We start from the raw sequence: 27,358 nt of genomic DNA on the forward strand, positions 1-27,358 counted from the left end.
GACCTCCTTTCGAGCCTATTCATTCAGCGGAATTAAAATTCCTTACTTGGAAAGTTGCCCTCCTCCTCGCACTTACATCCTCCAGGCGAGTGAGCGACATCCAAGCTTTCACCATTCAGCCTCCTTTTCTTCAATTCTCAAGGGACGCTGTTACACTTCGTACAAATCCTACATTTATTCCTAAGGTTCCTTCTGACTTCCACCTTAATGAACCTGTCATTCTCAAGACTTTTTTCCCAGACCCTCAGTCTCCCGCTGAGCGCTCTCTTCATTCTTTGGACTTAAAGTGCTGCCTTAAATTCTACATCCAACACACTGCTGCCTTTCGTAAATCAGACCTGCTCTTTGTTGCCTATGGACGGATGCGCAAGGGACATCCGGTCACTAAACAATCCATTACTCAATGAATTTCTTCTGCCATCTCCTTCTGCCATCAACGGGCTGGCAAGCCTCTTTCTGCTCCGGTGCGAGCACACTCGACAAGGGCAGTTGCATCCTTTTCCGCCCTCTTTGCTGGAGTGCCTCTACATCAAATCTGCAGGGCGGCAACGTGGTCCAGCAGGCACACGTTCACAAGGCACTACTCTCTGGAGGAAGCTGACGCTGCAGACACTGCTGTGGGTCAAGCGGTGCTACGAAATCTCTTCAGATGAAGGTGAGCCTCTGTTGCTTCCAGCCTCCTGTCATAAAAGGTTCTTTCATATATATGCAATGTTCATATGTGCATTTATTTGCTTGCATTTGTTCTTATTGCCTTTTATGACTCTCATGTGTTGGCGTACTGCTTTCTATTCGTATTGAAGCATGTGAATCTATGAAGGACACCCTATTACTGGAGAAGAACAATAGTTACTTACCTGTAAACTGTGGTTCTCCTGTATTGGTGTCTTTCATAGATTCACATGCGACCCACCCTTCCTCCCCACAGAGGCTCTCTTCTCCTCATGCACTCTTGGTCACTTTGGTGCTACGGAAATCTGAGGGCTTGAGCTTCTGAGGAGAAGGTTCTAGAGGGTGCTGCAGCCTGATTGGCTGGGATGTGGACTATTATAATGACATGGATATGTTACTAAAGTGAATTTTCCCTTTAGGCTTCTATGGGCCTATATTGTTCTATGGTACTTTTAAATTTCTTATTTGTATCTATTTATATATATTATATATTTATATGTATATGTATATTTATGATGTTATATATATATACATATATATATATATATATATATATATATATATATATATATATATATATATATATATATATATATATATATATATATATATATATATATATATGAGGCTCCAAAACACCAACCAGTTGCACACACGGGTGGGTGCACACCGAAACGGGGGCGTGCCCGAGTTATAAATTAGCTCCAAAATCCCAGGAAAATCAATCCTAAAGGAAGGTAGCACACACAGGGGAGGTTTCACAGAGATTTAATAAGGAAACCAACAGCAAGTTGCTGTTGGTTTCCTTATTAAATCTCTGTGAAACCTCCCCTGTGTGTGCTACCTTCCTTTAGGATTGATTTTCCTGGGATTTTGGAGCTAATATATATATATATATATATATATATATATATATATGTATATATATATATATATATATATATATATATATATATATATATATATATATATATATATATATATATATATATATATATTACTACTTTTTTATGTACCGTGGGACTCCCACTTCAATGACGGGGAATTATTCAAGCATGCGAATCTATGAAAGACACCAATACTGGAGAACCACAGTTTACAGGTAAGTAACTTTTGTTCTTCTGATAGGCTGGTTTTGGGGCACAGGAAATATATAAAGAAGGGCTTTCATTGGTTTAAAGGTGACGAGGACCACAGTATAAACAGTACGGGTTTTATGATAAGTAATGAACTAAAGGGACTCGCTCATGATTGGTTGTGATTAGACTTGAAGGAGATGGACCCTGGAAGTGCTCTGACAGCGGGATTTATCAGGCCGGCTGCGAGGAATGAGGTTGTCTTAGCTGAATGGGGCTTTCATTGAAGGTGTGCAAGTTTTGGCGTGGAATGGAGAGTTTATATAATTTTGGGCTTGCGTCCTGGACATTTGAGTGATAGGTTTTTCTTTTTTTTTCTTGCAACTCAGGAAATAAATATACAAAAGACCAGACAGTAAATGAAAATAACACAGCGAAGACAAAATGAGCACAGCATCAATGACAAAATCAGAATAATTCAGTTCGGAATACAAAATTAGTATACATGACACTGCAGGAAAAAAAAACAAAGAAAGATAAGAACGTATTTTAGCATATGAGTTCGAAGTTTGACTACAGAATGAACTTTGAGTGACAGATATCCTTCACATACTGAGTGACCCCCAACTCTTATCAAACCCAACTAGAGATTGGGTGCCCCTACCGCTAGCTAACGCAGATTCTATACAGTAAATTTCATTAAATAAGGGCCACCACTCCATAATAAGCGGGGGTCTAGGAGAGATCCAAGCACGTTCGATTGTTAGTTTAGCGCAAAAAAGCATAGTAGTAATTATAACCTTTTCGGAGGTACAAAGTTTTCTAGCTGCATTTGTTTTTCCATGTTGTTGTTATTATAGACTCCCATGGGATGCTCTAGATCTGCTGTCCCACAATATAATTTGAAGAAATGGGCATGTCACTGTCATTCTGTTATATGGTTTGGCATTGCCTCGACTTCTTTAACCAAATTCCAAAACTGGGTTGAATCTTTTGCATTGGTAGCTAATTTGAGTTGCTGCCAATGATCCTCTTCCCAGTTCCTCTTAGCTACTTTGATGATCCTGCTTTCTAGCTATTCTTACTGCTGGAGGGTCATTACTTTTAATGGCAGTTGTTATTGCCTTCCTCTTTGCCCTACACTCAGCAGTATACCAAGGGGTACAGTTCGGAACTCTAGTGTTACAAGAGCTCTTTCTCGTCTCAATGGTAAAAAGACTCCTATTTTATCTACTAGAATCTTAAAGGAATCCATTGGTTTGTAATCTTGTAAAGTGGGCTGTATTAGGCTGTTCGATGTTAACTTTCTAATCTCTGCGTGTACCAATTCTTTAATGCTATTTAATTTCCCTTCCTCGCAGATAATCCTACTCCATTTTACTTTCCGATTGCAATTTGTAGGGATGACTTCTTTAGTAGTCATCCTTGGGGTATTTGTTGCTTTAATCTTGTTCCCCCAGGTAAAGCTCATACAGGTCACTATCTTGAGATGGCCTAACCATCATATCTACCAAACTATCCCAAGATTGCGTGTCCATCAATATATAATCTATACGTGAAGGACATCCCAGTCTATTATATGTCATTGCCCCATCAGGGTCTGAGTCAGTCCTCCCGTTGAGTGCCCGTAGATTATGTTCTATGGTTAGAGCATTCATCTGTATTGCTCTAGCCGTCCACTTTTTAATAGGCTTGCGCAGGGGGATAGATTGCTTACAGACGTCTGCATTAAGTCTGCTATCTCCTTATCATCTAAGGGTTCATAGGTACAGTTAAAGTTGCCTCCTACTATCACTTTGGCCTTTGATGGAATAGACGCCAATGTCTCATCAAGTAGGGTTATTGTTAGTGACAATTGCCCTCCCTTAGAACCTCTAGCATATACACAGTACAGTTCTAGAAAACTTTGTTTCCCGGGAAGTGCAGGATGCTATTACCAAAATAATACCAGGTAAGGCGGCAGGTCCGGATGACGGTGACTGCATGACCCTAAGTTATGGTCCGACCTCATTGCACACTTAATGAATTTAGTTATGGCTGGATATCCAGTACCAGAATCCTGGAAAGGTGCAGAGGTTGTTACTATATATAAAAAAGGAAACAGAGAGGACCCTGCCAACTACAGACCAATAAGTTTAATTGACACAATCCAGAAGGTAGTTGGCAGGGTCATAGTTAATAGAGTTGAGACATGGCTCCATGACTACAACATTTTAACCCACTTCCAGGCAGGCTTTAGGAAAAATGTAGGCACGATGGACCAGGTTTTCAGGTTTTGTGCAGTGTATTGGAAATCTGTAACCATCGCAAAGGGTAGCCTATATTTGGCCTTCATCGATTTAAAAACAGCATTTGATGTAATCCCCCGTGCTAAACTCTGGAAGGTCTTGTTGGCCATGGGGTTTCCGTGTTATCTCTTGCAGCTCGTTGTTAGGCTTCATGAAGACACCTATGCCAGAATCCGGTGGGGTAGTCAGGGTCAATTTACAGAGAGGGTGCCAGTCAGCAGAGGAGTCCGCCAGGGGTGTGTTATGGCTCCGACATTGTTCTCCCTCTTCATTAATGGGGTGGTAGACCATTTGAGGGAGGACTGTGCGGATGCCCCAGTCCTGGCAGGGGAAAAAACACCGACCCTCCTCTTAGCTGACGACACTCTCCTGATGTCAAAACCCCATCGGGTTTACAGAAACTGCTGATCGATTCAGTGTGTTCTGCGATGAGCGAGGGCTAACCATCAACACTCTTAAAACAAAGTTGATGGTGTTAGCTTAAAAAAAGGTTAGGAAACTTCATCTCAAACTAAATGGGGTCGCTTTGGAGGTGGTTGAAGAATTTGACTATCTGGGAGTCAGATTATGTAACAATATGAAATGGGATTCTCATTTTGCAAAAATGCTCCTAAATCTTAAAAGGGTTTCTGGAGTAATACTGAGGAACCAGCGCCTATGGATTAGCAGGCCAATAGCTCCAGCCCTCGCAGTCTATGAGGGAAAGGCAATAGCTGCGGCGGTCTATGGCTCCAAATTATGGGGAGGAGAAAACACAATGGATTTGGTAAGAGCTGAAAACAAGTTTGTGAGAGACCTAGGGCCCGATGTAGGTAGGCCGTTACCGATCGGTAACGGCCGAAAATACCGATTTTTGGCCCTTACCGATCGGTAAACAGCCATCGAGATGTAGGGAACAAAAAAAAATCATAATCGGAGTGAAAACCGATTCGGAATGAGTACCGAATGGAAAAGAAAACGATACGTACATACCGAAAATCGGATATGTAACGAATCGGTAACACACCGAATCGGATGCAAACACCGATTCGGTCAATGTACCGATTCGGTAGTGACACCGAATCGGAAAATAACCGATTCGGTCCATGTACCAAATCGGTAGTGACACCGAATCGGAAAATAACCGATTCGGTCCATGTACCGATTCGGTAGTGACACCGAATCGGAAATTATCCGAATCGGCCCATGTACCGATTCGGTAGACACACCGATTCGGAATGAAGCCGATTCGGTCCATGTACCGAATCGGTAGATAGACCGAATCGGACATGAGCCGAATCGGAGAACATACCGATTCGTATGAATCACCGATCGGGAAATTCCCCGATTCCGACAGATGGGGAGATGTAGGGAGGCACAGAAACACCGAAATCGGCTCAGAATCGGTAGAATTCACTCGGTATTTACCATGGATTACAATCAGGTGGTAACCAACTCCAACCCATATAAACAGCCCCAAAATGCATTGCAACTTGCAGGATGGCAGCTTTTTATGTCATTGCGAGGCGGCTATGGCTACAGCAGGAAGGACAGAGGGAATGGCTAAGAAATGAACAGGTCTACAGACAGAGGATAACCCTGTTCATGCTCACAGAGGCAGAGATCCTACAGAGATACAGGCTGGACTCTGACACCATACTTGAGCTCATCAGGGATCTCAAACCATTCTTGGACCACCACACCCCAAGGGCACACGCCATCCCAGCACACGTCCAGGTGCTATGCAGCCTACACCTGCTAGCGTCTGGCAGCTATCAAAGTGGAGTTGCAGCGGCAGGAGGGGTGAGCCAGAGCAGCCTGTCAAGGTTCTTCCACACATTCCTTGACGCCATGATACACAGGATGGACCAATACATCTCTTTCCCTGCAACCCACGCAGAACTGCTACAAACTAAAGCTGACTTCTACCAGATGGCACAATTTCCCCAAATCATTGGTTGCATAGATGGCACGCACATTCCGATTTGCCCACCAGCGGACACAGAATACATATACCGCAATCGGAAGTCTACACACACCATCAACGTGCAGGTGATCTGCAATGCGAAGTGCACCATCACAGACCTGGTAGCAAAATTTCCAGGGAGTAGCCATGACTCCTATATTTTCCAACAGAGCGGCATCTATGCACGGCTGATGGCTGGCGAATTTGGTGAAGGATACCTCCTAGGTGAGACACATCATCAGACCCCCATAACACACAGTAGCTAGGTGGAATACATGTATGCATGTGTGTAATGTTACCCCTTTCTCTTCCAGGCGACAGTGCATATGCCCTCCGCTCATTCATACTCACCCCCTACCTCAACCCCTCCACACCCAGCCAAAGGAGGTATAACCGGGCCCACATACGCACAAGGAATGTTGTCGAACGGACCTTTGGCATCTGGAAAAGTAGATTCAGATGCCTGCACAAGAGTGGAGGTGCAAGGCAGTATACCCCCATAACCTGCTGCAAGGTCATAGCTGTATGTGCAATGTTACACAACCTTGCGGTGAAGAAGGGCACTGAGGTGGAGTTGTCTGACTACGAGGACCATGACGACGACGAAGCTGTGCCACTGACACAGCCAGCTGGGGTGTGTACGCCAAGTGATGGCAGATACAGACGTGAGGAGATTACAGAAAACTATTTCTGAGTGAGTACAGATGCAAAGACAGCTAAATGGTTGTTGTGAAAAAACAAATTTTAATACTGTTGCAACACAGTTACTGCACTGATGTGCAACAAAAAAAAGGTGTAATGTCAAAGAAAACAAAAGTCCAAGGTCCAGGTTGCCTCACCCGCCCTTGCAAGGCTATTTCTTTGACCGCTTGGCAGCCCCACTGGGGTGTCCCTCAGCCCCCTCACAATGACCAGCAGCATCTGCGGAGCGCCTGGTGCTCCTGCGTGGCTCTGACGCAGCGCTGGCCGGGCTGCTGCGGCTGCTGCTGTCCCCAGCATCCCCCAGGTCCAGGGCAGGATTTGCGGCAGTGTTAGAGATGATCATGGCCTCCATTGCAGTCGTGATGCGGGCCATTCCCCTTGTTAACTCTGCCGTATTTTGTGTGAGGCTACACTCCATGTTGGCACTGCGCTGGCAGAGTTGTGCCGTTGCCGCAGCAAGGCGGCTCATGGAGCGGTTCTGCACCCGGGCATCCCGCCTGCGCACCAGCTCATGCTCCTCCAGTCTGCCACATAATTGGGTTATGGCAGTGGTTAGCCTGCCTAAACCTGCTGCTACCTCCTTGTTTGAATCCACGAAGGCCTGAAATCCTTTTACCATTTCCCCCATCTGCAGGTTGTGCTGCAGGAGCTGGCGTTGGCAGGCCATCATGGATTTCGCCTGCAGCCTTTGTACCTTTACCATCTTTCCTTCGAGGCCCAGGAAGACACTGCCCTCCGGTGCTGGTGCTGCAGTGGTGGGGATGGCACGGCGCCGGGTACTGCTGCTGCCGGCCTGCTGAGTGGGCTGGGGTGCCACTGGTGGGGGTGTGGTGCTGGCCGGGGCCTGAGCCCCTGCTCCCAGGACAGGTTGTACTGGTGCCACAGCCATGGTCGTGGCAGGAGCTGGTGTAGGTGGAAGGAGGTCCCTTGTCGGGGAGTTCTCTGGGGAGAACTGCAAGGGGGGTGTGCTGGGCATTTGTGGGGAGTGCAGTGCTTCAAAGTCTATCACCAGGTCTCCCTCCATACCAAGCCCTATGGTGTTTTCATCCTCCTCCTCCTCGGCAGCCTGGCTGGTGCTCGGCCCTGCGAGTGCAGTGTCAGATGGTGCTGCTGCCTCTGTTGACATTGTTTGTCCGCCTGATGGTGCCCCTAGGTACAAAGAAGCATTTGTAAATTGAGTGCCGATGTATTACAGTCAGTACAATTAAAGCATTCCACATGTCCTTGCATCTCCTTAGAATGTGTTCCACTGTTTCCTGTCTTGTGATTCTGCACTGCCATAGTTTGCTAACTTCTGCTGACTACATGTACCATGATGCTTGTCTCTTGTATGTTGGTTACAGTACTGTGCTGGGGTTTGCCTATGCATTGTGTCTAATGGGGAGGTGTCTGGTAGGGTGTGTCATGATGCGCATGCTTCTTACCTGTAGCTGTAGCTCTGGCTGAGCTGTCCAGGGTCCCAATTCCGGTTACACTCTCCCTCTCAATGGTGGTTGAGACCATTTCCTCGAGGTCTGTGAGGGGTGGCGCCGGGTTCCTGCCTCCACCAGTGCCTCCAGCCTGCCTCTGGATCTCTGCCATCTTCCGTTTTGTGAGGCTGCGGATGTCATAGAATCGCTTCTTGAGCTCATCCAGGGACCTGGGGGTGACACCCACAGCATTCACCTTTTGGGCGATTTCGCTCCAGATCCTCCTCTTGGTGCTGTCTGGCACATTGAGGGACAGCTTTCCAAATAGCTGCTGGTGCACCCTCACCACCTCCTCAACCAACACCTGCAGCTCGGTGGTGCTGAACTTAGGCTTCCTCTTCTGGGAGGACTTCTGGCTCTCACTCTGGTTTGCCATCTTCTTCAGAACAGTTCACAACCTCCTACTCCCACTGCTGCTAACTGTGAGTGTTCAGCTCAGGCTGGCTCTCCAGAATGTTCTTAATTAGCTGCACCTGCCAGGGTTGCCACTCCCTGTTTGGGTGGGGGAGGGGGAGCCACCTCATTGGCTGAATCGGCTTTTGCCGATTCGGCTTTTACCGATTCGGATATTACCGAATCGGGATTTTACCGATTCGGTTTCTTCAATGCATTCCTATGGGCTTTTTGGCCATGGGTGTGTTTTCATAGCTACGATTCGTTAATTGCCGAATCGGATTTTACCGACTCGGCTATTTCCGATTCGTTGGTAGCCGATTCGGCTATTTACGATTCGGTGGTAGCCGATTCGGTACTTTCCGATTCGGTCCGTGCCGATTCGGAACGTACCGATTCACATTACCGATGCCGACCGATTCGGTATTTTTTCGCCGTTTGTTTGCTACATCTCGTTTTCCGATTTCAGAATACCGATTCGGCCCGCCTCGGTATTTTGAAATCGGAAAATCCCTTTTACCTACATCGGGCCCTTAGTTTCACTCCCCATTTCAACACCTCTAAGACCCCTTTATATCGATTTGGGTAAGAGATAAATTGGTGACATAGTACGCCTACGCCCCTGCTGTTCTGGGTGCGCCTAAGAAGGACACCAGAACTGGCTAAATACGCTTTGGTGTTGGATGAATTGATCAATTTGAATGTCTCCAATAAAATAAAATGGCTCAATAAATTAAAACAGCTGGTGATTAATCTAGGAATGAGAGAATTTTGGGTTTCTCAATCACCACCTCACAAACAAATTGTTAAAAAAATTTACTTGGAGTGTGTGGAGGCCGAGGAACTAAAAAGTTCAAAGCGGGGACCATTAACCAATCAATTTCTGGAATATAAACTAACCAGGAAGTTAGAGACACTCTTGGATTACATTCAAATCCCTAGAGACAGATCACTCTATTTGAAAATGAGATATGGTACACTCCCCTTGAAAAAGTTTATAGCTGGGTGGAAAGGAGTAGGAGACTACGATGTTACCTGTCCAGGCTGTTTATGCAAGAAGGATTCTCTACTGCATTTTCTGTTTGCTTGTAGGGCTTATAAGATACCTCGAAGTAGGTGGTTAAAAACTGTGTGCAGAGAGATGGGTGTTAGAGATTTTAAGATTGCATTACGTATTCTTCTAACTGACACATCCTCTATGTTCATTGTATGTGGGATTGCAAAGTATCTCTCTAGCGCTTGGTTCATAAGGACTAGGCAGCTAGATGCCACAAAATAGAAATGCTAATCTCCTCCTGATTGATCTTTCTTACTGAAAATGCATTTTAGGCTTTTGTGATTACTTTTTAATGTAAAAAGTGTTTTTAAACCCTCTTTTTAAAATGAAATTATATTATGAATGTGATACTTTTTTGTATATTGATTTTATGATGTCTGCACTTTTATGATATAGAAATATCGAATAAAGTATTACTTACTATTACTTTTCGGAGGTATTAATGGTATTAATATCAAGTAAACCTGTGGAAGCTGTTAGCGGGAAAGTACAAGTCAGTTTTTGTTTCATTATCTTGTCCATGGCCCCCCAAAATTCTGCTAACATGCGACACGAAAACATTATATGCGCCAGATCTGCAGCGACAAGCGCACACTTGGGGCATTTAGTTCGATCGTTAAATAAGGCATTCATGGCCCATTTGGATACTCTTTCTGGGGTATGATAAAGCATACATGTCATTCTAAATTGTTGGAGTCTTAAACTAGAGGAGAGTACAGCATTATTAATATTGTGCAGAGATAAATTAATCATCGCAGGGTGATGTTACTCCCCAACATTTTACTCCATTTTTCCGCCAATTTATTGCAATCGTTAGTTTTGAAGGTGTTAAAGCACTTATAGCCAATGCTAATTAGTGCTTTATTTTTATGTAAATATATACAGTCCCAGATATCCAAATCCAAGATACTCGAGAGTTTAATCTTTCGTATAAGAAAATCGTGTATCTGTATATATTTGTAACTCATTGAGTCTGTGACTTTATATAACAATGTTAGTGTATCAAAATTCAAAAAGCCTTGTGCCCCATAGAGATCCCCAAGTGTCCTTATACCATGTGCCAACCAAGTATTTGTCGCGCCATCACTGAAAATTTCTGGGAGTCCGGTGTTGCCCCACAATGGTAATTTAGAGTGATAGAAGGAGGTATGGCAAAAGTCCAAAATATTCTGCCATATTTTAACCAAATCCTTAGCAGTCTTGAATCTGACCCTTTTAAAGTAGTTGGGGTCATTAACTCTCCGCAAAAACATATTAGAGTCCGTATCTAACATGAAGGTAAGAAAATAAAGTTGGTTATCATCGTTGTCCGTGTTGATTAAATGTCGGTAGCGTCCTAAAAAGGTTGCCCAAAAGTATAACTTAAAGTCCGGAAAATTTAACCCACCCACATCTAGAGGCCCTTTTAACAAGATCATGGAACGACGGGCTTTACGATACCCCCAAATAAAGCTACTAAATATTCCGTCTAATTTTAAAAAAAAAACAGTTATTAAGGGCTAAAGGCATAGAGCAGAATAAATATAGAAAATTAGGTAAAATTATCATTCAAATCAAATTAATTCTGCCTATGATATTTAAAGGGAGTTTGTGCAACTTCTTTAATAATGAAACAGTAGTTTTAACTAAAGCATCATAATTTATTTTTATTATATTCTTAATTTTAGCGGTGATTTGGACCCCTAAATAAGTTGCAGTCTGGCATAGCCCTTCGGTTGCCAATAATGGCTTATGGTTCGCGATAATTTGAGTTCACTTTATATTCGGAGACATCCCCGAATTTGTTTGCCTCCCCTGTTATACCCTTCAGTGCTTCCACTATGTCAGTGAAATAGATGGCTATATCGTCGGCATAAGCCATCATTTTTAATCGGTGGGGACCAAACTTAAAAGGAGGAATGCAAGATTGCAGCTGCAAGGCTTGGAGAAATGGTTCCAATGATAGGGCAAACAGTAAAGGTGATAAGGTGCACCCCTGGCGGGTGCCCTGGGCTATGGAGAAAGGCGCTGATGTCAAATCTGCGTAGCTGATTTTAGCTGTGGGATTGTCATATAGTGATTGGGCCAAATTCATAAATTTGCCGCTAAAACCGAAGTTAGTCATCACCTGTCAAAGATAATCCCACCCCACTCGGTCAAAAGCCTTCTCTGCGTCAAGCAATATCCTACCGAGTGGGGTGGATTCTGTTTCTGCTATATCAAAGGTAGTTAATGCCATATTGATGTGAGCCATTGTATCCCTACCCATTACGAAGCCATGTTGCTGTGGATTGACTATTTTGGTATATACGGGGCCAAACGAGTAGCCAGCACCTTGGCAAATACCTTCGCATCAGAGTTGACCAACGAAATAGGGCGGTAAGAACCACAGTTATCTGGTGGTTTCCCTTTTTTTTATTAAAAAAAAACAGTTTTACCCTGTTCCACGAGGGAGGGGCTTTCCCTTTGTCCCCAATATAATTAATGACTTGTTGAAAAAGCAGTATAAGCTCGTCCTGACATATTTTATAGATCTCAATGGGTATTACGTCTTCCCCAGACGCTTTTCCCGATGGTAAAGAAGAGATTGCCTGTCTGCTCTCAAGATTGACTAATGTCATTAGACAATTGTTCCAGTTCGGGGATGTCAGGTTTTCCTGTGTATTGATCCAAATAGTTTTCGATAGCAGCTGATGAGGGGTAGATTTCAGGGGTATATCATTTTTCGTAGAACATTGCAAATTGTTCAAGGATTTGCGATGGTTGATCATATATAGTACTGTTGGGACCACAATTAGCTCTTTCATCAGCTATCTTGTAGGCTAAGAGTTTCCCAACTTTATCTCCACTCTCGTACTGGGAGAGATGGAGTTTGTGTAATTTTGTACAGCTCTTTTCCCCAAAAATAGTTTTTATTCTAGCCTTCAAACACCCTAATTGTTGCCTCTAAAGAACATACAATAATTTTAAGACCGACTGTACAGAACCTTTTTTTGTATAAGACTTTTAATCGCAGGACCTTTTGTACAAACCTAGAAATGTTCCGACAAATGTTAAAAATGCTAAGGGCTTCAGAGCCGGACTGAGATGCTAATAATTTTACCTTTTATATCTTTTACTCTGCATATTTGACCTGGTTTTACTGTAAGCAATGGTTTTAATTAACTATGCAAATAAACAAACTTAAACTTAAACTAATTGCAAACCCAGCGCCAACACATATGCAGCGCGCAAGCAAAGAGCATCAGCCAGTAACAATTCAGCTGCCATGATATCATTGACCAATATTCTATCTCTCCTGCGGCGTTCAGCATTCTGTTGATGGAGAATTTGCTGCGTAAACCCTCGAATACTTGCTTTACAAGCATCCCATACCATGAGGCATGTATTGGAATTAAGATTAAGTTCAATGAAATCAATAATATGCAGTTTAAGTTGTGAGATAAAAGAAGTATTAGTGAATAAATGTCTGGGAAAAGAAAAAGACTGGGGTATTATATGATTCTGTTTAGTGTCGAAGGAAAATAAAATAGGGTTGTGGTCAGAGTTAATTCTCGGTAGAAGTTCTATAGTACTAGCAGACATAAGATTATTCGGTGCCCAAACCATGTCAATCCGCGAGCAAAGCTTGTGAGGAGCGGAGTAGTATGTGTAACCTGGGACACTCCCCCAGACGTCTTTAATATTATGAATACGGCTTAGCTCTAGAATGGCAGACCGAGTTCTGCGCATGCGTTGGAAAGCATTACGCCTAGTGGTATCAATCCGGTAATCCATTATACAATTAAAATCACCCATAATAACTAGTTCTCCTTCCCACTGTAACAATTCCATGTTTAGTTGATCAAAGATAAACGCTTCATCAAAATTTGAACCATATATCACACAAAAAACAAATTTACAATTCTCAATTAGTAATTGCACAATAACCCATCTACCATTCTTGTCACATACAGTTTTGCGGATTTCTAACTTAAAGCGTTTGTCCTTAAGAATGGCGACCCCTCTCATTGAAGCGTTAAAGGTGGAACAAACTATCACCTCATAGCCCAATTGTTCCAAATCTTCCTATCTTTATAAGCTATATGTGTTTCAGACAAAAAACCAAAATTCGGATCCTGCAAGGCTGATTTCTGCCGTACCACCCATCTTTTTGTTTTACTATTTAAACCTTCAACGTTCCATGTCAAGCATTTTAGTGGCACCATTTAAAAAGAAAATTGAGATATATCCTGTCATTCTGTAAGGCTGAAATTCAAAGTGAGCTGATCTCACAATACTTCCGGGACTCCTCTCCCTGAATTGTTTTTTCCAAACAAGACCCTTCCTGAGTTGCATTTTCAAACAAAAACCTCCCCACCCCTGCCAACCCCTCTGTTCCCCCACCCACTACCTGCCTCCTTCCCTCTCTCAAAAGGGCCCCCCCCCCCACAGAAGCTCCTGCTGCCGTTGAATTGGAAGCTAACCAAAGAAGCAGCTAGAAGCTCCACCTCATCCCTACTCAAAAGGCTTAAAAATTATTAAGGGAGGGCATACATATTTTTTTACAGATGTAAGGGAAGCCAAAAGCATGTTAGCTTCGTTTGCTTAAACTTAGAGAGAATTTTTGCTTAAATCTGTAATTTGATACTTTTCATTACACTTACACTAGCACTTAGTACACAGCCTTTTAGGCTTTTGAGTAATAGGTTTTTCTATTGTTGTTTCAATTGTAGGGATTAGACTGCAAATCAGTAAGATGCTTTTACAAGACCACTGTAATAGCTGTTTACAGGGATATCGTTGTTGAATTTAGATGCGGATATATGTAAGGTGAGCTCATAATAAATATGGTGGGTGGGTTCAATGTTGAAACTTTTGTATGATGAAGACTTTAGTGGACTTTGGTGTAATATGTTCTAATTTTATTTTCTTGCAGAACTGCTGATTGGAAGTTTAGTAGGCACGGATGATCTAATGAAATACGGTGCTCATGACATTTTGGAAACCATTATTTTAGAAGGTGCGTTTAATGGGCCATGAGGTTATCAGATTCGAAACGGATGGCAAGAGATAAGAGGATTGGGGCAGATGTAATAATCATATTTTATGTATCTCCTTTTATCTACAGGAAAATAAAAATAAAAATCTGAACTTTTTGCGTGATAGATAGAAGTTACACAGAAAGAACATTGAACTATAGGTAGGTGTTTTACTTTTGTGTCCTAATACTGTAAATAGGATTTTAGGATAGAGAATTCTGGCACGTAATAATGTCCGGGTTGAGCTAAATAATAACTGAATGATCAATGTCAGGAAAGACAATTAGGTGACATGAATGAACTGGTCAATGTACGATTATGATTCAATAACCATGAGATTATGTTTTGGGGGGCCAAGCTTTTCTACATATAGGAGGAATATGTTTTTCTCCCAGTGTTTAGTTGTTTCTTAGAATTGTTTGCAATTTGCTATATTTGATCGATTTTGGTTGAGATTGTTATATAGGCAGGCTTCCTTATAGAGGGACATTGTTAGTGCTGATGACAATGACAATGATATATTGGGGATGTTGATGATAACATGATGTGTCATCAATCAAGATGATTTTAATTATGTGGTTCGGGAAATATGAACGGTGTTTTGTTTTTTTCCAGCCCTGATGACGTCCTATGTTGGACGAAACGCATTGGCTGAATTTATTAGGAACTCATGGTGTGTGGGGGGAGACGGCTCCGGAGTTCCACGCCTCCAGATAGCGGTCACGACCCTTGGCCCCGCCCACCCCGGCAGCGCGGCAGTGAATCGCGGCAGCGAGTTGCCGCGGTAATGGCGTTTTGGCGTTTTAGGCGTTTTTGAAGTGCGGAGCTGCGAGAAAACCACAGCTCATTGTCCTCTTGAGCTGGAGCTCCCTGTAGTTTGTGGAGTCCGTAAGGAATTGTTGGTAAGGAGAAGCGCTCCCCTCGCTTCACCCACCCACCACCCCTGGTTGTTCCGTGTGGAGACTTCGAGGAGGCTTGTTGGATTTGTGATTGCACCCGCGCAGGATAAAAGATTTACTCCTGCACAGCCGCTTAAAGGAAGGAAGGAAGGCTTTCTCCCACTGGAGGGACAAGCAGCGAGGCAGCTGTTCTTCATTTTCGTCCATCGCGACCTGCATCACGTTCTCCACACCTTCTGCAAGTTAAAGGTGAGGCGAGGGGTAGCATAAAAAAAAAAGAGATACAGTAGGCTGCACATTAAGACTGAACTATAAACTGTTTCCTGTTCGCTGTTTGCTGTTTTCCATCGCTATTCGCAGTATCTGCCTTGATTTAAAAAAAATAATAACAAAATAACATTTTTGAACCCCGCGGGTGGCATTGGGAGGCAACTAAAAGACAACGAAGACAGTGAGGAAGCAAGTAAAACCGCGAAAATGGAGTTAACTGCTCGTCTCAAAAGTAAAACACGCTTATCCCTTGCCAGAAAAGCAGCACGGTTAGCTGCTAAAGAAATGGAGAAGGCTAAGAAAGGAGAGGGAAGCTCAGCCTCGCCCGTTTTGGGGAAGGATTCTGCGGTTGATAGCTCTGAAGATGAACTTCATATTACTCTAACTTCTCCTCCTAATGGAAGGATAGGAGAATTAGGAAAAGTAGGAGAAAAAGATGGGGGAGAAAGCCTCATGGAGAATGTGGCGGAAAATATTCCAGTTTCAAATAAAAATGGAGCATCAATTAAAAATGGAGCGGGGTTCGAGTCTTCCCCTGACGAGAAAATTATGAACATAGTGAAGGAGAAAGGAGACATTCCCTTATTTGAAAAAAAAAACGGGCGTACCCCCCAAACATCAGCTGTCCCGCTTGAAAAAAATCCAGAAACGGGAACTGAAATTTCAGCCTCAACTTCAGTAACAGTGGTAGGGAATGACTCTCTTACACAACTGCCCAAGATTGTCCCACTAATGACATGTGTAGCTCCCTCATCGCCAAGGTCAAGCAGCCCTGTGATGGGAGAAAAGCTTCAATCAAGCAGTATAGCAAATGAAACGGAAGCAAGTACGATCCTGATTAGTGAAGATCCTAACCTAGAGACTCTTTCTGAGCAGAATTCACCATCCGCTGCAGCTATTCAATCTCCCTCTTGCTCATATGTCGGAGTGCATCAAGTAGGGAACCCAAAAGGTTTAACATCTGCAATCTCAATCACGGCGTCCCAGTTATTTCAAAAGGGGGAAAGCAGCAGCCCTGAGAAGGAAGTGAGTTATCAAATGGACATCCGTGAGATGTTAAACCTAATTCTGGATGAAATCCGGGAGATAAAGTCAAATCAGCAAGTGTAGATAGCCGCTCTACATTCCAGATTGGAGACATTTGAAGAATCAATGCAAGGAGTCCCCACAAGATTGAACGAGGCGGAGGAAAGAATCTCGGCTCTTGAGGACCACATCAATCAAGCAAGAATAGAGGCTGAAAAGACTGCAACTAAAAAGAGCCTCATGGAAAGCAAACTTGAAAACAAGCTCGAGGACCTTGAGAACCATTCCCGAAGATCCAATCTCAGGATAGTGGGGGTACCTGAAGGACTGGAAGGTTCAAATATGCTCCAGTGGGTCAACTCTTTTATTCATCATAAAGTACTGCCAGAGTTTGAAGGTGATCTGTCCATCATGAGAGCACATCGGGTCCTTGCTCAGAGGTTCACCAATTCAACTTTTCCTAGAACTATCCTAATGAACTTTGCTGATTTTAGGATAAAAGAAGAGATTTCATCAAAAGCATTTCAACAAAGACAATTTTCCGTTACTGAGACAAATAAATGTAGAATTTTTTCAGACATGACTGCTGCAGCTGCACGCCTTAGGAAAGAATTTGTTAAAATCCTCCATTTGTTTAAAATGAACGGCGCCCAAGCCTCAATCGCCCAGCAGTCAAAGTTAAAAGTTCTCGTAAAGGGAAAGTTTTATATGTTTTCCAATCTTGAAGTAGCTCAATCTCTACTAAAAGAGATAACTCCAGAAACAAATGTTTGAGTAATTAAAACCAGCCCACTGAGCAATATTGGTAGAGCTTGACCTTGAAGGAAAAATTTCTATTAGTCCCAAAAAAAAACCTGTTTTTCTCGATAACAAAATAGAATAGCATAAAAACTTTTTGCCTGCCGAGGGGGGGCACCGGGCTTAAAGGGTCACTAAGGGTATAACAAGAAGACACCCAGTCGATCTGAAAGGGGGGGAATGTGGTCTGTGTGGGGGGTATGGAAGGGGCCACTTCCCAGGGGAGGGAGGGGGTCCACTCGGGGAGGGAGAGGGAGGGTTGGGTTGAAAGCAGTAAAAAAGAGCAGAAATTGTAGGCAGGGTTTGTACCAAAATTTGAATGAAGGATTTAATGATGCGAAAACTCTTTTATGGAAATGAACAAATGTAATATCCTATCAGTTAATGCCAATGGTGTTTTAAATAAACAAAAATACGGTGCTCTCATAAAATGGGCAGTCTCTCTGAGTCCCCAAGTGATATTTCTCCAAGAAACCCATTTAAAAACCAACACCCCCAATTTATTTATCCCGAAATATTTCTCCCATGTGTTTTTTGCTTCAGCTGGGGTGGCACAGAGAGGCGTTGCAATTTATTTTCCAAGGAAACTATCCTGAGAAATTTTTAAAATAAGAAGGGATCCCAAAGGGAGATGGTTATGGGTAGCAACCAAAATCCAAGGTAAAGTAATGAATTTCGTAAACTATTATGGGCAGATATTCGATGAGGTGTCTAGTATTTTAGAAATCAACAACCTTCTTAGGGGAGTCCCTGGACAGATCATCATGGGAGGAGATTTCAATTACTTACAAGATTTAAAAAAGACACCTCTAATAAAAATAAGTAACGACTAAAGCCTAATACTAAAAAGTTGTGGACCTCCTTATCTTAGAATATCAGCTTATAGATCCATGGCGTACAATAAACCCAGAAGGGGCATCCTTCACTTGCTATTCACACCGCTTCCAGACGGCGTCAAGAATCGATTACTTTTTGATATCATGATCGATTCAGATTTTAACTTCATCTATTGGTCGTAATCCCTTTTCCGACCATGGGAAAATAGAGCTGGAAGTTAATTTAGGTGGTGGGGGCAGGGACCAGTCCAGGTGGCAGTTGGATCGGAACCTGCTCCCGAAGCCCGACTGGGTGGCTGGTTTCGGGGAATGGATCTCAGAATACTTTACTATTAACAATAATTCAGCAGAACCATTCTCGGTCTGGGAGGGATTCAAGGCGGCAGCACGTGGACAGATATTATCTTTTACTTCCGCCAAGGTCAAAAAGAGGAGACAAAAGATATCTACGCTCCAAAAGGCCGTAGATAAAGAATATGCTTTACAGCTCCTCCTTTGCCCGAATCACTTGGAGCAAGCAAAGGCAGAATTAAGGGATTTCTTTGTCTTGGAAGAGATCAACAGTTCTAGAACCTTCCAACAAAGGATATTTGAGGATAGCCAATTGGCAGGAAAGCTCTTGGCGAACTCAGTGAGGAAAAAACAAGAATCTGCTGCAATAGTTAAAATCAGAAATCCATTAAATAACCAACAGATAGTAGACAATAGTTCGATTCAAAGGGCTTTTCTGGAGCATTTTAATCACAATTACTCCACTGAATATCAAGTAGAGGAGGGTCTGATTTTAGAATTATTTTATGAACCTAGATATCCTAAAGATCACGCCCAATCGGGCTTTACAACTAGGGTTAGAAATTAATACAGGGGAAATAGTTGATGCTATAAAGGCAACACCAGGGGCGAAAGCCTGTGGACAAGACGGGTTCCCAATTGAATTCTATAAAATCTTCATAAAAGAACTAGTTACTCCGCTCATGAATTTATTTAATTACATCAAACTAGGAGGAATGGTACCCGCGTCCTTTAAAGAAGCAATAATAATATCTTTTGTAAAAAAAGACAAAAGTCCAGAAGATATCAATTCTTATAGGCCAATAAGCCTTCTGAATTCTGACTATAAAATCCTCATGAAAATCTGGGCCCATTCTTTTATGTATGCGGCACAAGAAGTCATACATAACGATCAGTCAGGATTCATAGCAGGTCGTGTTATGGCTTCTAAAACTGAATTCTTAATTCAGGCATTAGACTATTTTAATGTGAATTCAACCCCCGCCTGTATCCTCATGGTCGACGCGGAAAAAGCGTTCGACCTAGTTAACTGGGCAACCATGTTTCATTCTCTTACCAAATTCGGGTTCCCCGAACAAGTGATTAAGATGCTCCAGAGCATCTATCTAGGCGCCTCTGCACAGATTATAATAAACTCAGAAAATGCTGGCTCAATCCAAATCAACCGTGGAACCAGGCAGGGCTGCCCTTTATCCCCTCTCCTTTTTACTTTTTTTATTGAACCCTTGGTTATTAAAATTAGAAACAATCCCGACATCCTCCCCCCTATCACCCGGATGGCGAAGCTTAAGCTATTCGCGGATGATATTATCCTTTACGCAAAGCCAAACAAGGAGAATATTGAAAGCATATTAAAAGAATTTAAAGCATATGAACAAATAGGAGGTTACAAAATCAATAGAAAAAATTAGAGGTCATCTCCTTAAACACCAGTCTTGCTTGCATGTCCAGGCCATAAGTCGAGACCCTATTAGATATTTAGGCATATATGTGACCTGTGATTACCATCAGCTTTATCTACATTAACTGTGTGAGAATGAAGAATAAAATTAAGAATCTTCTCTCCCAATGGCTTTTAACTCCTCTCTCCTTGATTGGTAGGATATCTCTGATCAAGATGTCGATTCTACTCTTATTAACATTTTTGTTTAGCAATATCCCTATTAAGTTGAATTCTATTTTTTTTTAAAGATATCGAATCAATGATCAGATGTTTTGTTTGGGGGGGGGGCAGAGTTTAGCTATCCGTGATTCAACTCCCAGTTGACCAGGGGAGACTTGCTTTTCCACACATAAAAACATATTATGAGGCAGTCTTTATGGACTTGGTGGCAGGTCTGATAGGTCTAAAAAACACACGAGATAGCTTCTTCTTAGTAAAAATGCTACAAGAGTCCGATTCTCAAACCCAGGTATTTTTAAAGACCGCAAAACTCCCCAAAAGGAAGAGATATAAGACCATAAAAGAACAATTATCTAGATTACAGTCCTTTTTCAAGAAAAATCTGAGCTCCTCAGCTTCCCAGTTTTTAAGCTTACGTGAGTGTTTCTGTTTGGGCCTCCAAATTAGTAGTAGCCGAATACTAAATTGGGAGAATTTGGGATTTCGGGAGTTAAGACACTTCTTTGTCCAGAATAGAATTATTTTATGGCAAGAAGTACAGGCTAGAATAAGTACTCCCATACAACCAACTTTCTTTGAATATCTACAAATGGTTCACTTTTTGAGAAAAACTATTGGTGGACATCTCCCCACAATGGGTGAGCCGGTTACTTTCCTTTATGAGGCCAAAATCACCGGCATAGGAAATTGGTACAAAAGGTGGTCATTTAGACATGGTGGATAGCCATCTTGAGAAAATACTTAGCCAAACCCAATGCAATTCAACACACAAGGACTTGGAAACTATAGGTTTGTTAGGCTATAAATCGCTATGTGCCGCTAACTTTAAAAGGATGGTCGTCTTGTCCCGTTGGCTAGTGTACTGGACTCGGAAGCCCTTGAGAAAAGGTTCCCAGAGGTTGAGAATAAATGCTTTAGATGCTTAGCCGCCGGTCAGGGGGTTGGCTCCGTACCTTATTCTCGTGTCCTCAATTGAAATCTTTCTGGGGGGCCATACTCATAGATATTGAGGAGGCAATAGGGAAAACACTAACACACTCAGCTGAACTTGCCCTCTTTGGTATATCCAAAGATAGAGGTTCCCTCAATGAGAACGAGGAAAAGTTTTTGTTTATCTCTTGTACAGTTGCTCGTTCCCTAATACTCCAAAACTGGAAATCTAAGGAACCTCCATCCCATCTAAAATGGTTTAACAAAATGAGGAGGTCCCGGAATTTCAAAAAAGCATATGCCTGTAGAGTGGGAGCAGTCAGAAAATTTTGAAAGAAAATGGAAGTATTTAAAGAATCTGGAGGCAATAAAAGGGGGGTTAAATTAAAAATTAGATTGAATACTAAAACTAAATCAAAATGATTTTAAAAGCAGTCATGAAATGTTGCTAGACTAAATTAAATAAGCAAACTTCTTTGCTCAAGCACTTTATTCCAGGTTGGATTGCACTATTTTGCACTTGCACTTGACACTCAAGTTTGCGGATGTTGCACATTGACTGTATTAGGTTGGATTGTACTGTATTGCACTTGCACTTTATGATCAAAGTTTGCGGTCGTTGCACATTGTTTGTACTTGAAAACTAATTAATATGTTGTGAAATAAGGAGTACAACAATGCCTGCTTTCGAGTTTTATGTATTTTAAATTTCTCCCCCTTTTTTTTAACCTGCTCCTTAATCATGTTTTACTCTTGCATGACTCTATTTGAAGAAGCATTTTTTCTAACCTTGTTTTCATTTCCATTGCTCAAATTCTTCATTCATGATTTGTATTTTAAACTCTTTCTGCTCAATAAAAAAATGTAAAAAAAAAAAGGAACTCATGTTGATGAACTGCTACAAGCTTGTCAATTAATATTGATGAACTGTCATAATCGTTGTGGAAACACTATCCTAAAGTGAAGTGCAATAAATTGTGGATCTGTGGATTCAAGGAAATCTGTCTTTTTGATTGAATCATTTGGGAACAAATTAGCATTTGCAAATACAGATTACTGAATATGGCGCTCCCTTTATTGTGTGATTTTTCATTTGGGGTAGTCCTGCAGCGGTGGGCTACAGAAGGATGAGCGTGATTTATAGGATCAATAACATTGAATTGATATAGCAATAATCCTGTCCTGTGCACACCAGTTGGAAGTCCTCAGCGCTAGGGATTATTATTGACATTTTGGATGCTGTTGGGGTCACAAGGATGGACTTTACTGGCCCCCTTCTCCCTGGGCTATATACTTTCACTTGATTTGAGTCAGACTTCAAATGTTGAATTGGGGAATGTCACTGAAAGTCAGTGCTCAGTGTGGGTGAGGTCAGGGGTGACAGGAAGATTGGTTAAGTGTGACATTTACAAATGACGAATGTAACTAACAGGTGGTTCAGAGAATACAACTGTAACTATAATTCTCTCGTAGGGGATTTCCATGTATAGTCATAAGCTCTGAATAGTCCCGCCCACATGAGGGGACTTTGGAGCACTTCTTTTAGCTAAACATTCTTAAGTGGATATTCTTTGACTTTCTTCAGGAAGGTCAGTTAACCCCTTCCACGCTGATGACGAGCTGGGCTCGTCATGGTGTAGCCTCCTCGCACGCTGATGACGAGCCCAGCTCGTCATGTAACATGGGTTTTTTAAAATCTCAGCATACGTGCTGAATTCAAATAGCGCGCATGAGGTTAAGACACTTAAGAGATAGAAAGACAAACAGTGCAGCCTAAGTACAGAGGCTGCAATGGCCAAAGTCTTCATCATGAAATGAAAAAGGTGCCAGTACACCATATTTGAGAGAAATTTGAAATGTTTTAAACACAAAATAAATCATTTTTCATAAAACCTTTTTTCATTATAGAAATAAATGAGAGTCGAACAGCAGAGCCTCAGAGGCTGCATTGTATGGCTCACAAATAGAGGCTGTGCCTTAAAATGCACATGGGCGAGACTATTCAGTGCTTATGACTTATCATGGAACTACCCCTAAAAGAGAACTGGAGTTACAGGTAAGAAACTGTTCCCTCATTGACAATATTGGCACAACACAGTGATGCCTAACTCAATTAATAAGGTGCAGGAATGAGACCCATTAAAGTCATGACGTAGAATAGTCGAGGGCTGGGTATTCGCAGAAAGAAAAGACGGATACAGGCTTATTTGGAGACACATTGAGGTAGCCATACCCCAGGAGACACACCTGTGTGCGAGATCTAATATCCCCTTTACTAGCACCTGGGATTGGTCCCAATATTTCAACTCCTATAACACATATGCCAGAGGAGTTGCCATACTGATTAAAAATGCACTATGTTTTAAACCCTTACACATGCACAAAGACCCTCTGGGTAGATTTCTCATTTTCATGGTGGCACTTCACAAGTCCTCGATAGCCTTCATAAATGTCTATGCCCCTAATACTGACTCTCCTGAGTTTTTTTTAAATATTACTAGCTACATGCGGCCGGCACAGCGCTTCCAACATCATATGGGGCTAGGACTTCAATCTAACACTGCAGCCGGATTTGGAAAGCACTAATCCTGCCAGGGTAGATCATCTGCTGGCTAAACAAACACTGAACTCAATTCTTGAGATGGACGGACTAATTGACACATGGAGGTCTCAAAGAGGACTGGAAAGGACTTTCTCATTTTATTCATCTGTTTACAACGCATATTCTTTTTTTTTAAAACTTCTATTTATACAACAGATGTCGGTGATACTGAACAGCATTACTTCCTTCAATATTTGATTATACATGTGTGCCCCCCCCCCCCTGCATCATACATTACAATCTTTTGGTGCTGCAATATTCACAGGTCAACCAACAACTCTAAAAGGACCCCAATCATGTGTACCCCCAGCCCACCACCCCGTCCCATCTTCGGAGTCTAACTTGCTTTATGGATTCCTGTATGTGCCCCAATGGTTTCACACTTTTTCCCAATTTTTGAGGGAACCTCTGCTCTCATATATTGTCTTCTGCGCTGTGCAGCACCAAACCATATCTATTTCCCATTGCACTTCCATTCCTCTTGGCCACCATGGCCACCACCAGTAGCCAAATTCTTTGATATATCAGCCATTTCTGTTCCCCTGATACACAGAGTATATGCCACCTGGCCTCTGCACGAACTGTCTGCCCAATAACCTCCGACATTACCCGCGTTACCTTCCCCCAGAAATGTTGTATTACCGGGCAGTCCCAAAAAAACATATATTCTTGAATTAATTTCTGGCTTGCTTTTCCTGACACACTCTTATGGGATACAGACCTATCCTACTTACATTCTGTCCGACCACTCCTCCATTCTTTTGGTGCTTGAAGTTTTTCACAACTGTCTGCACTGCAGAATATTGCGCTTTCTTGCAAGAGCTCTCCCTGATAGTGTGTTCTGTAGTGACATACAGGTGGCTATAATTAACTTTAAGAATAACGTGAGCTGTGTGGACAATTTCTCTATTGTCTGGGAGGCCATCAAAGTCTATATTCAGAGGCTTACCCTTGGCAGGCAAAGAGGGGTCCTCGATGCTCAATTCACTTGCAGTTGGGCTCGACTTAACAATGATTCACTGAGTTAGAAAAACAACAGGAGAGAGGTGAAGATATGAGATCACTGACTGAGCTTGGTATAACTTTGCAAGCTTTAGAGACCTTGGGGCAGATGTATCATGTGTTTTGCATGTCGCAAAAGCTGCGATTCTCTATTTTCCAGCGTTTGCGACATGCAAAAACGAAAATGGCATGTATGAAAGAAATCGCATCGCACATTAGGAATTCGCATGTTTGCGAATTCCTAATGTGCGAGAAATGAAAATTCGCAGATAATTGTGCGAATCGCGATTTAGCATTGGTGCAAAATAGCGAAATTCGCATGGATATGTAAGAAAAAATCGCAAATTGCGATTTTGTCATTTTCGCATAATAAGGAATCGCAATTAACACCAGGTACAAGCAGGTGGTAAAAAAAAAAAATATATAAAAGAACACCCAGAATGCATTTTCACTCTTTCCAAAATGGCGGGACTGTACCTGATTGCCAGAAGGATGCGCATCCAAGCTCTTGCCCAGAGAAGACAACGTCAGGAAAGGATATTCCGAATACGCATTACGCTGTTCCAGCAGACACAGGAGGAGAGATATGAAAAATACAGGCTACATCCTCACAGCATTCTGGACCTAATTACTGAATTGAAACCATTTTTACAACGCACAACTGCCAGAACACAATCCATACCAACACATGTGCAGGTATTGTGCTCACTGCACCTTTTGGCTTCTGGCTCCTTTCAAACAGTAATAGCAGAGGTTGGTGGAGTCTCACAGAGTGCCCTATCGTGTTTTTTCCATGTCTTCTTGGATGCAATGATCAGTAGACTTCAACATCATATATATTTTTCTAATACACAGCAAGCCATACAGGAAGCCAAGTTGGATTTCTATCAAATAGCAAGATTCCCACATGTGATTGGATGCATAGATGGAACCCATATTGCCATCACCCCACCAGCAGCCATTGAATATGTTTTCCGCAACAGAAAACACTACCACTCACTGAACATCCAGGTCATATGCAACGCTAAATACATAATACAGGACATTGTGGCAAAGTTTCCAGGGAGTACACATGACTCCTACATCTTCAGACATAGTGCAATACATAGACGTCTCAGTGCTGGTCAGTTTGGAGATGGATACCTGCTAGGTAAGTAATACTCATCCATCCTCCCTTCCACCCAAACAATGTAATGTAACTCTGAGTCACTTTTCCCTCTCTAACTTGCAGGTGATAGTGCTTATGCAGTGCGTGATTTCATACTCACACCATACTTGAATCCTGCAAATGCAAGTGAAAGACGCTACAACAGGGCACACCGGTCCACACGTGGGGTAATAGAACGTACATTTGGAATTCTGAAAAGCCGTTTCAGACGCATTCACAAAAGTGGAGGTGCATTGCAATACAACCCAGCAACATGTTGCAAAATAGTGACAGCATGTGCAATGCTGCATAACATAGCAATCCGCAAAGGCACAGAAATTGAAGTGAGTGACTCAGACACATCTGATGATGAAGATGAAAACCCTCCCCCAAGAATGGCAGTGGCAGGAGTAGGAGCCATGGCTGGTCGGCAAAGGAGGGCAGAGATTACACGTAACTATTTTTAGGTGAGAAAAAAAGACAGAAACCCATTTTCACTTTGCCATTGTTCTTTACTTCAGAACAAGAAAACATTGCTATATGTATGTTACATTATAAGTAATCCTTGTGATTTCACATTTCCATACTATTAATAAAAAAAAACAGTATCTATGCATGACTGCTGCATGGGTACTTCATGGGTACTTGAACAAGGTAAGTTATTTTCTGCGCAGGCGACTGCCAGCAGGTTGATCAAGTGGCGGCATGGCCTCTTGGTCTGCTCCAGTAGTGGAACGCCTTCCACTCCTGCGTTGCACCATGATGTTTGTTGGTGTGGGGTTGTTGCTACTCCTACTGGAGTTGTCCTCGCTTTCACCTGAGCACAGAAGGGCCCTTGCACCTGATTGGTTTGTTTGCATACTTTCCAGTACCAATGTCATATTGTTCACACTCTGTCCAACTGAACGTGTGCAATCACTCAATTCACGCTGCATGTTCACACTGCGACGTGTGAAGTTGCTGGTGACTGCACATAGCCGGTTGATGGCTTTGGTGTAGCTGTGCATTGTGTCCTGCGCAGCCTGTGCAGCCCTGTTCCGTGCATCCTCTGTGTTCACAAGTGTCAGGCAAAGTTTATCAATGGCATCAGCCATGCGTTCCTGGTTCTTGTTGGACTTCACTAGCTGCCTATTGATGGATCTGAGTGCCTTATGTTGAAGGCGTTGTACCTCAAGCATGTTTTGCTCAAGCCCTGCAAACACTGTCACAACCTCACTCTGTTCTGTGTTATTTGCAGATGGCTCAAGACGGAATGCACGTGCCCTCCGTGGACTTTGTGAAGGCTGTTGTGCATCTTGGCTGGACACAGTGACTGTCTCATTGGAGACTGC

The 27,358-nt window shown here is 42.5% G+C and overlaps 2 protein-coding genes across 2 annotated transcripts in view; both read right to left on the minus strand.

The window, feature by feature from the left end:
• LOC147706808 (calpain-1 catalytic subunit-like) overlaps positions 1 to 27,358 on the minus strand; it is a 601,296-nt gene that overhangs the window by 387,122 nt on the left and 186,816 nt on the right. The gene's annotated exons all lie outside the window — the stretch shown is intronic.
• On the minus strand, positions 6,835 to 8,528 carry LOC147706809 (uncharacterized). The gene is made up of 2 exons (XM_086925937.1): positions 8,108 to 8,528; positions 6,835 to 7,832 (listed from the first exon to the last, which is right to left on the minus strand). Exons 1-2 carry the CDS (start codon positions 8,526 to 8,528, stop codon positions 6,835 to 6,837), a joined length of 1,419 nt encoding a protein of 472 aa, XP_086782063.1.

Source organism: Lissotriton vulgaris, chromosome 6 (genome assembly GCF_964263255.1).
Source record: "Lissotriton vulgaris chromosome 6, aLisVul1.2, whole genome shotgun sequence".
NCBI lineage: Eukaryota > Metazoa > Chordata > Amphibia > Caudata > Salamandridae > Lissotriton > Lissotriton vulgaris.

Coding starts and splice junctions, on each gene's coding strand:
- LOC147706809 (XM_086925937.1), bottom strand. CDS start 8,528: ATGGCAAACCAGAGTGAGAGCCAGAAGTCCTCCCAGAAGAGGAAGCCT. Junction 7,833..8,107: donor AGCCAGAGCTACAGCTACAG/GTAAGAAGCATG, acceptor CTTTGTACCTAG/GGGCACCATCAGGCGGACAA.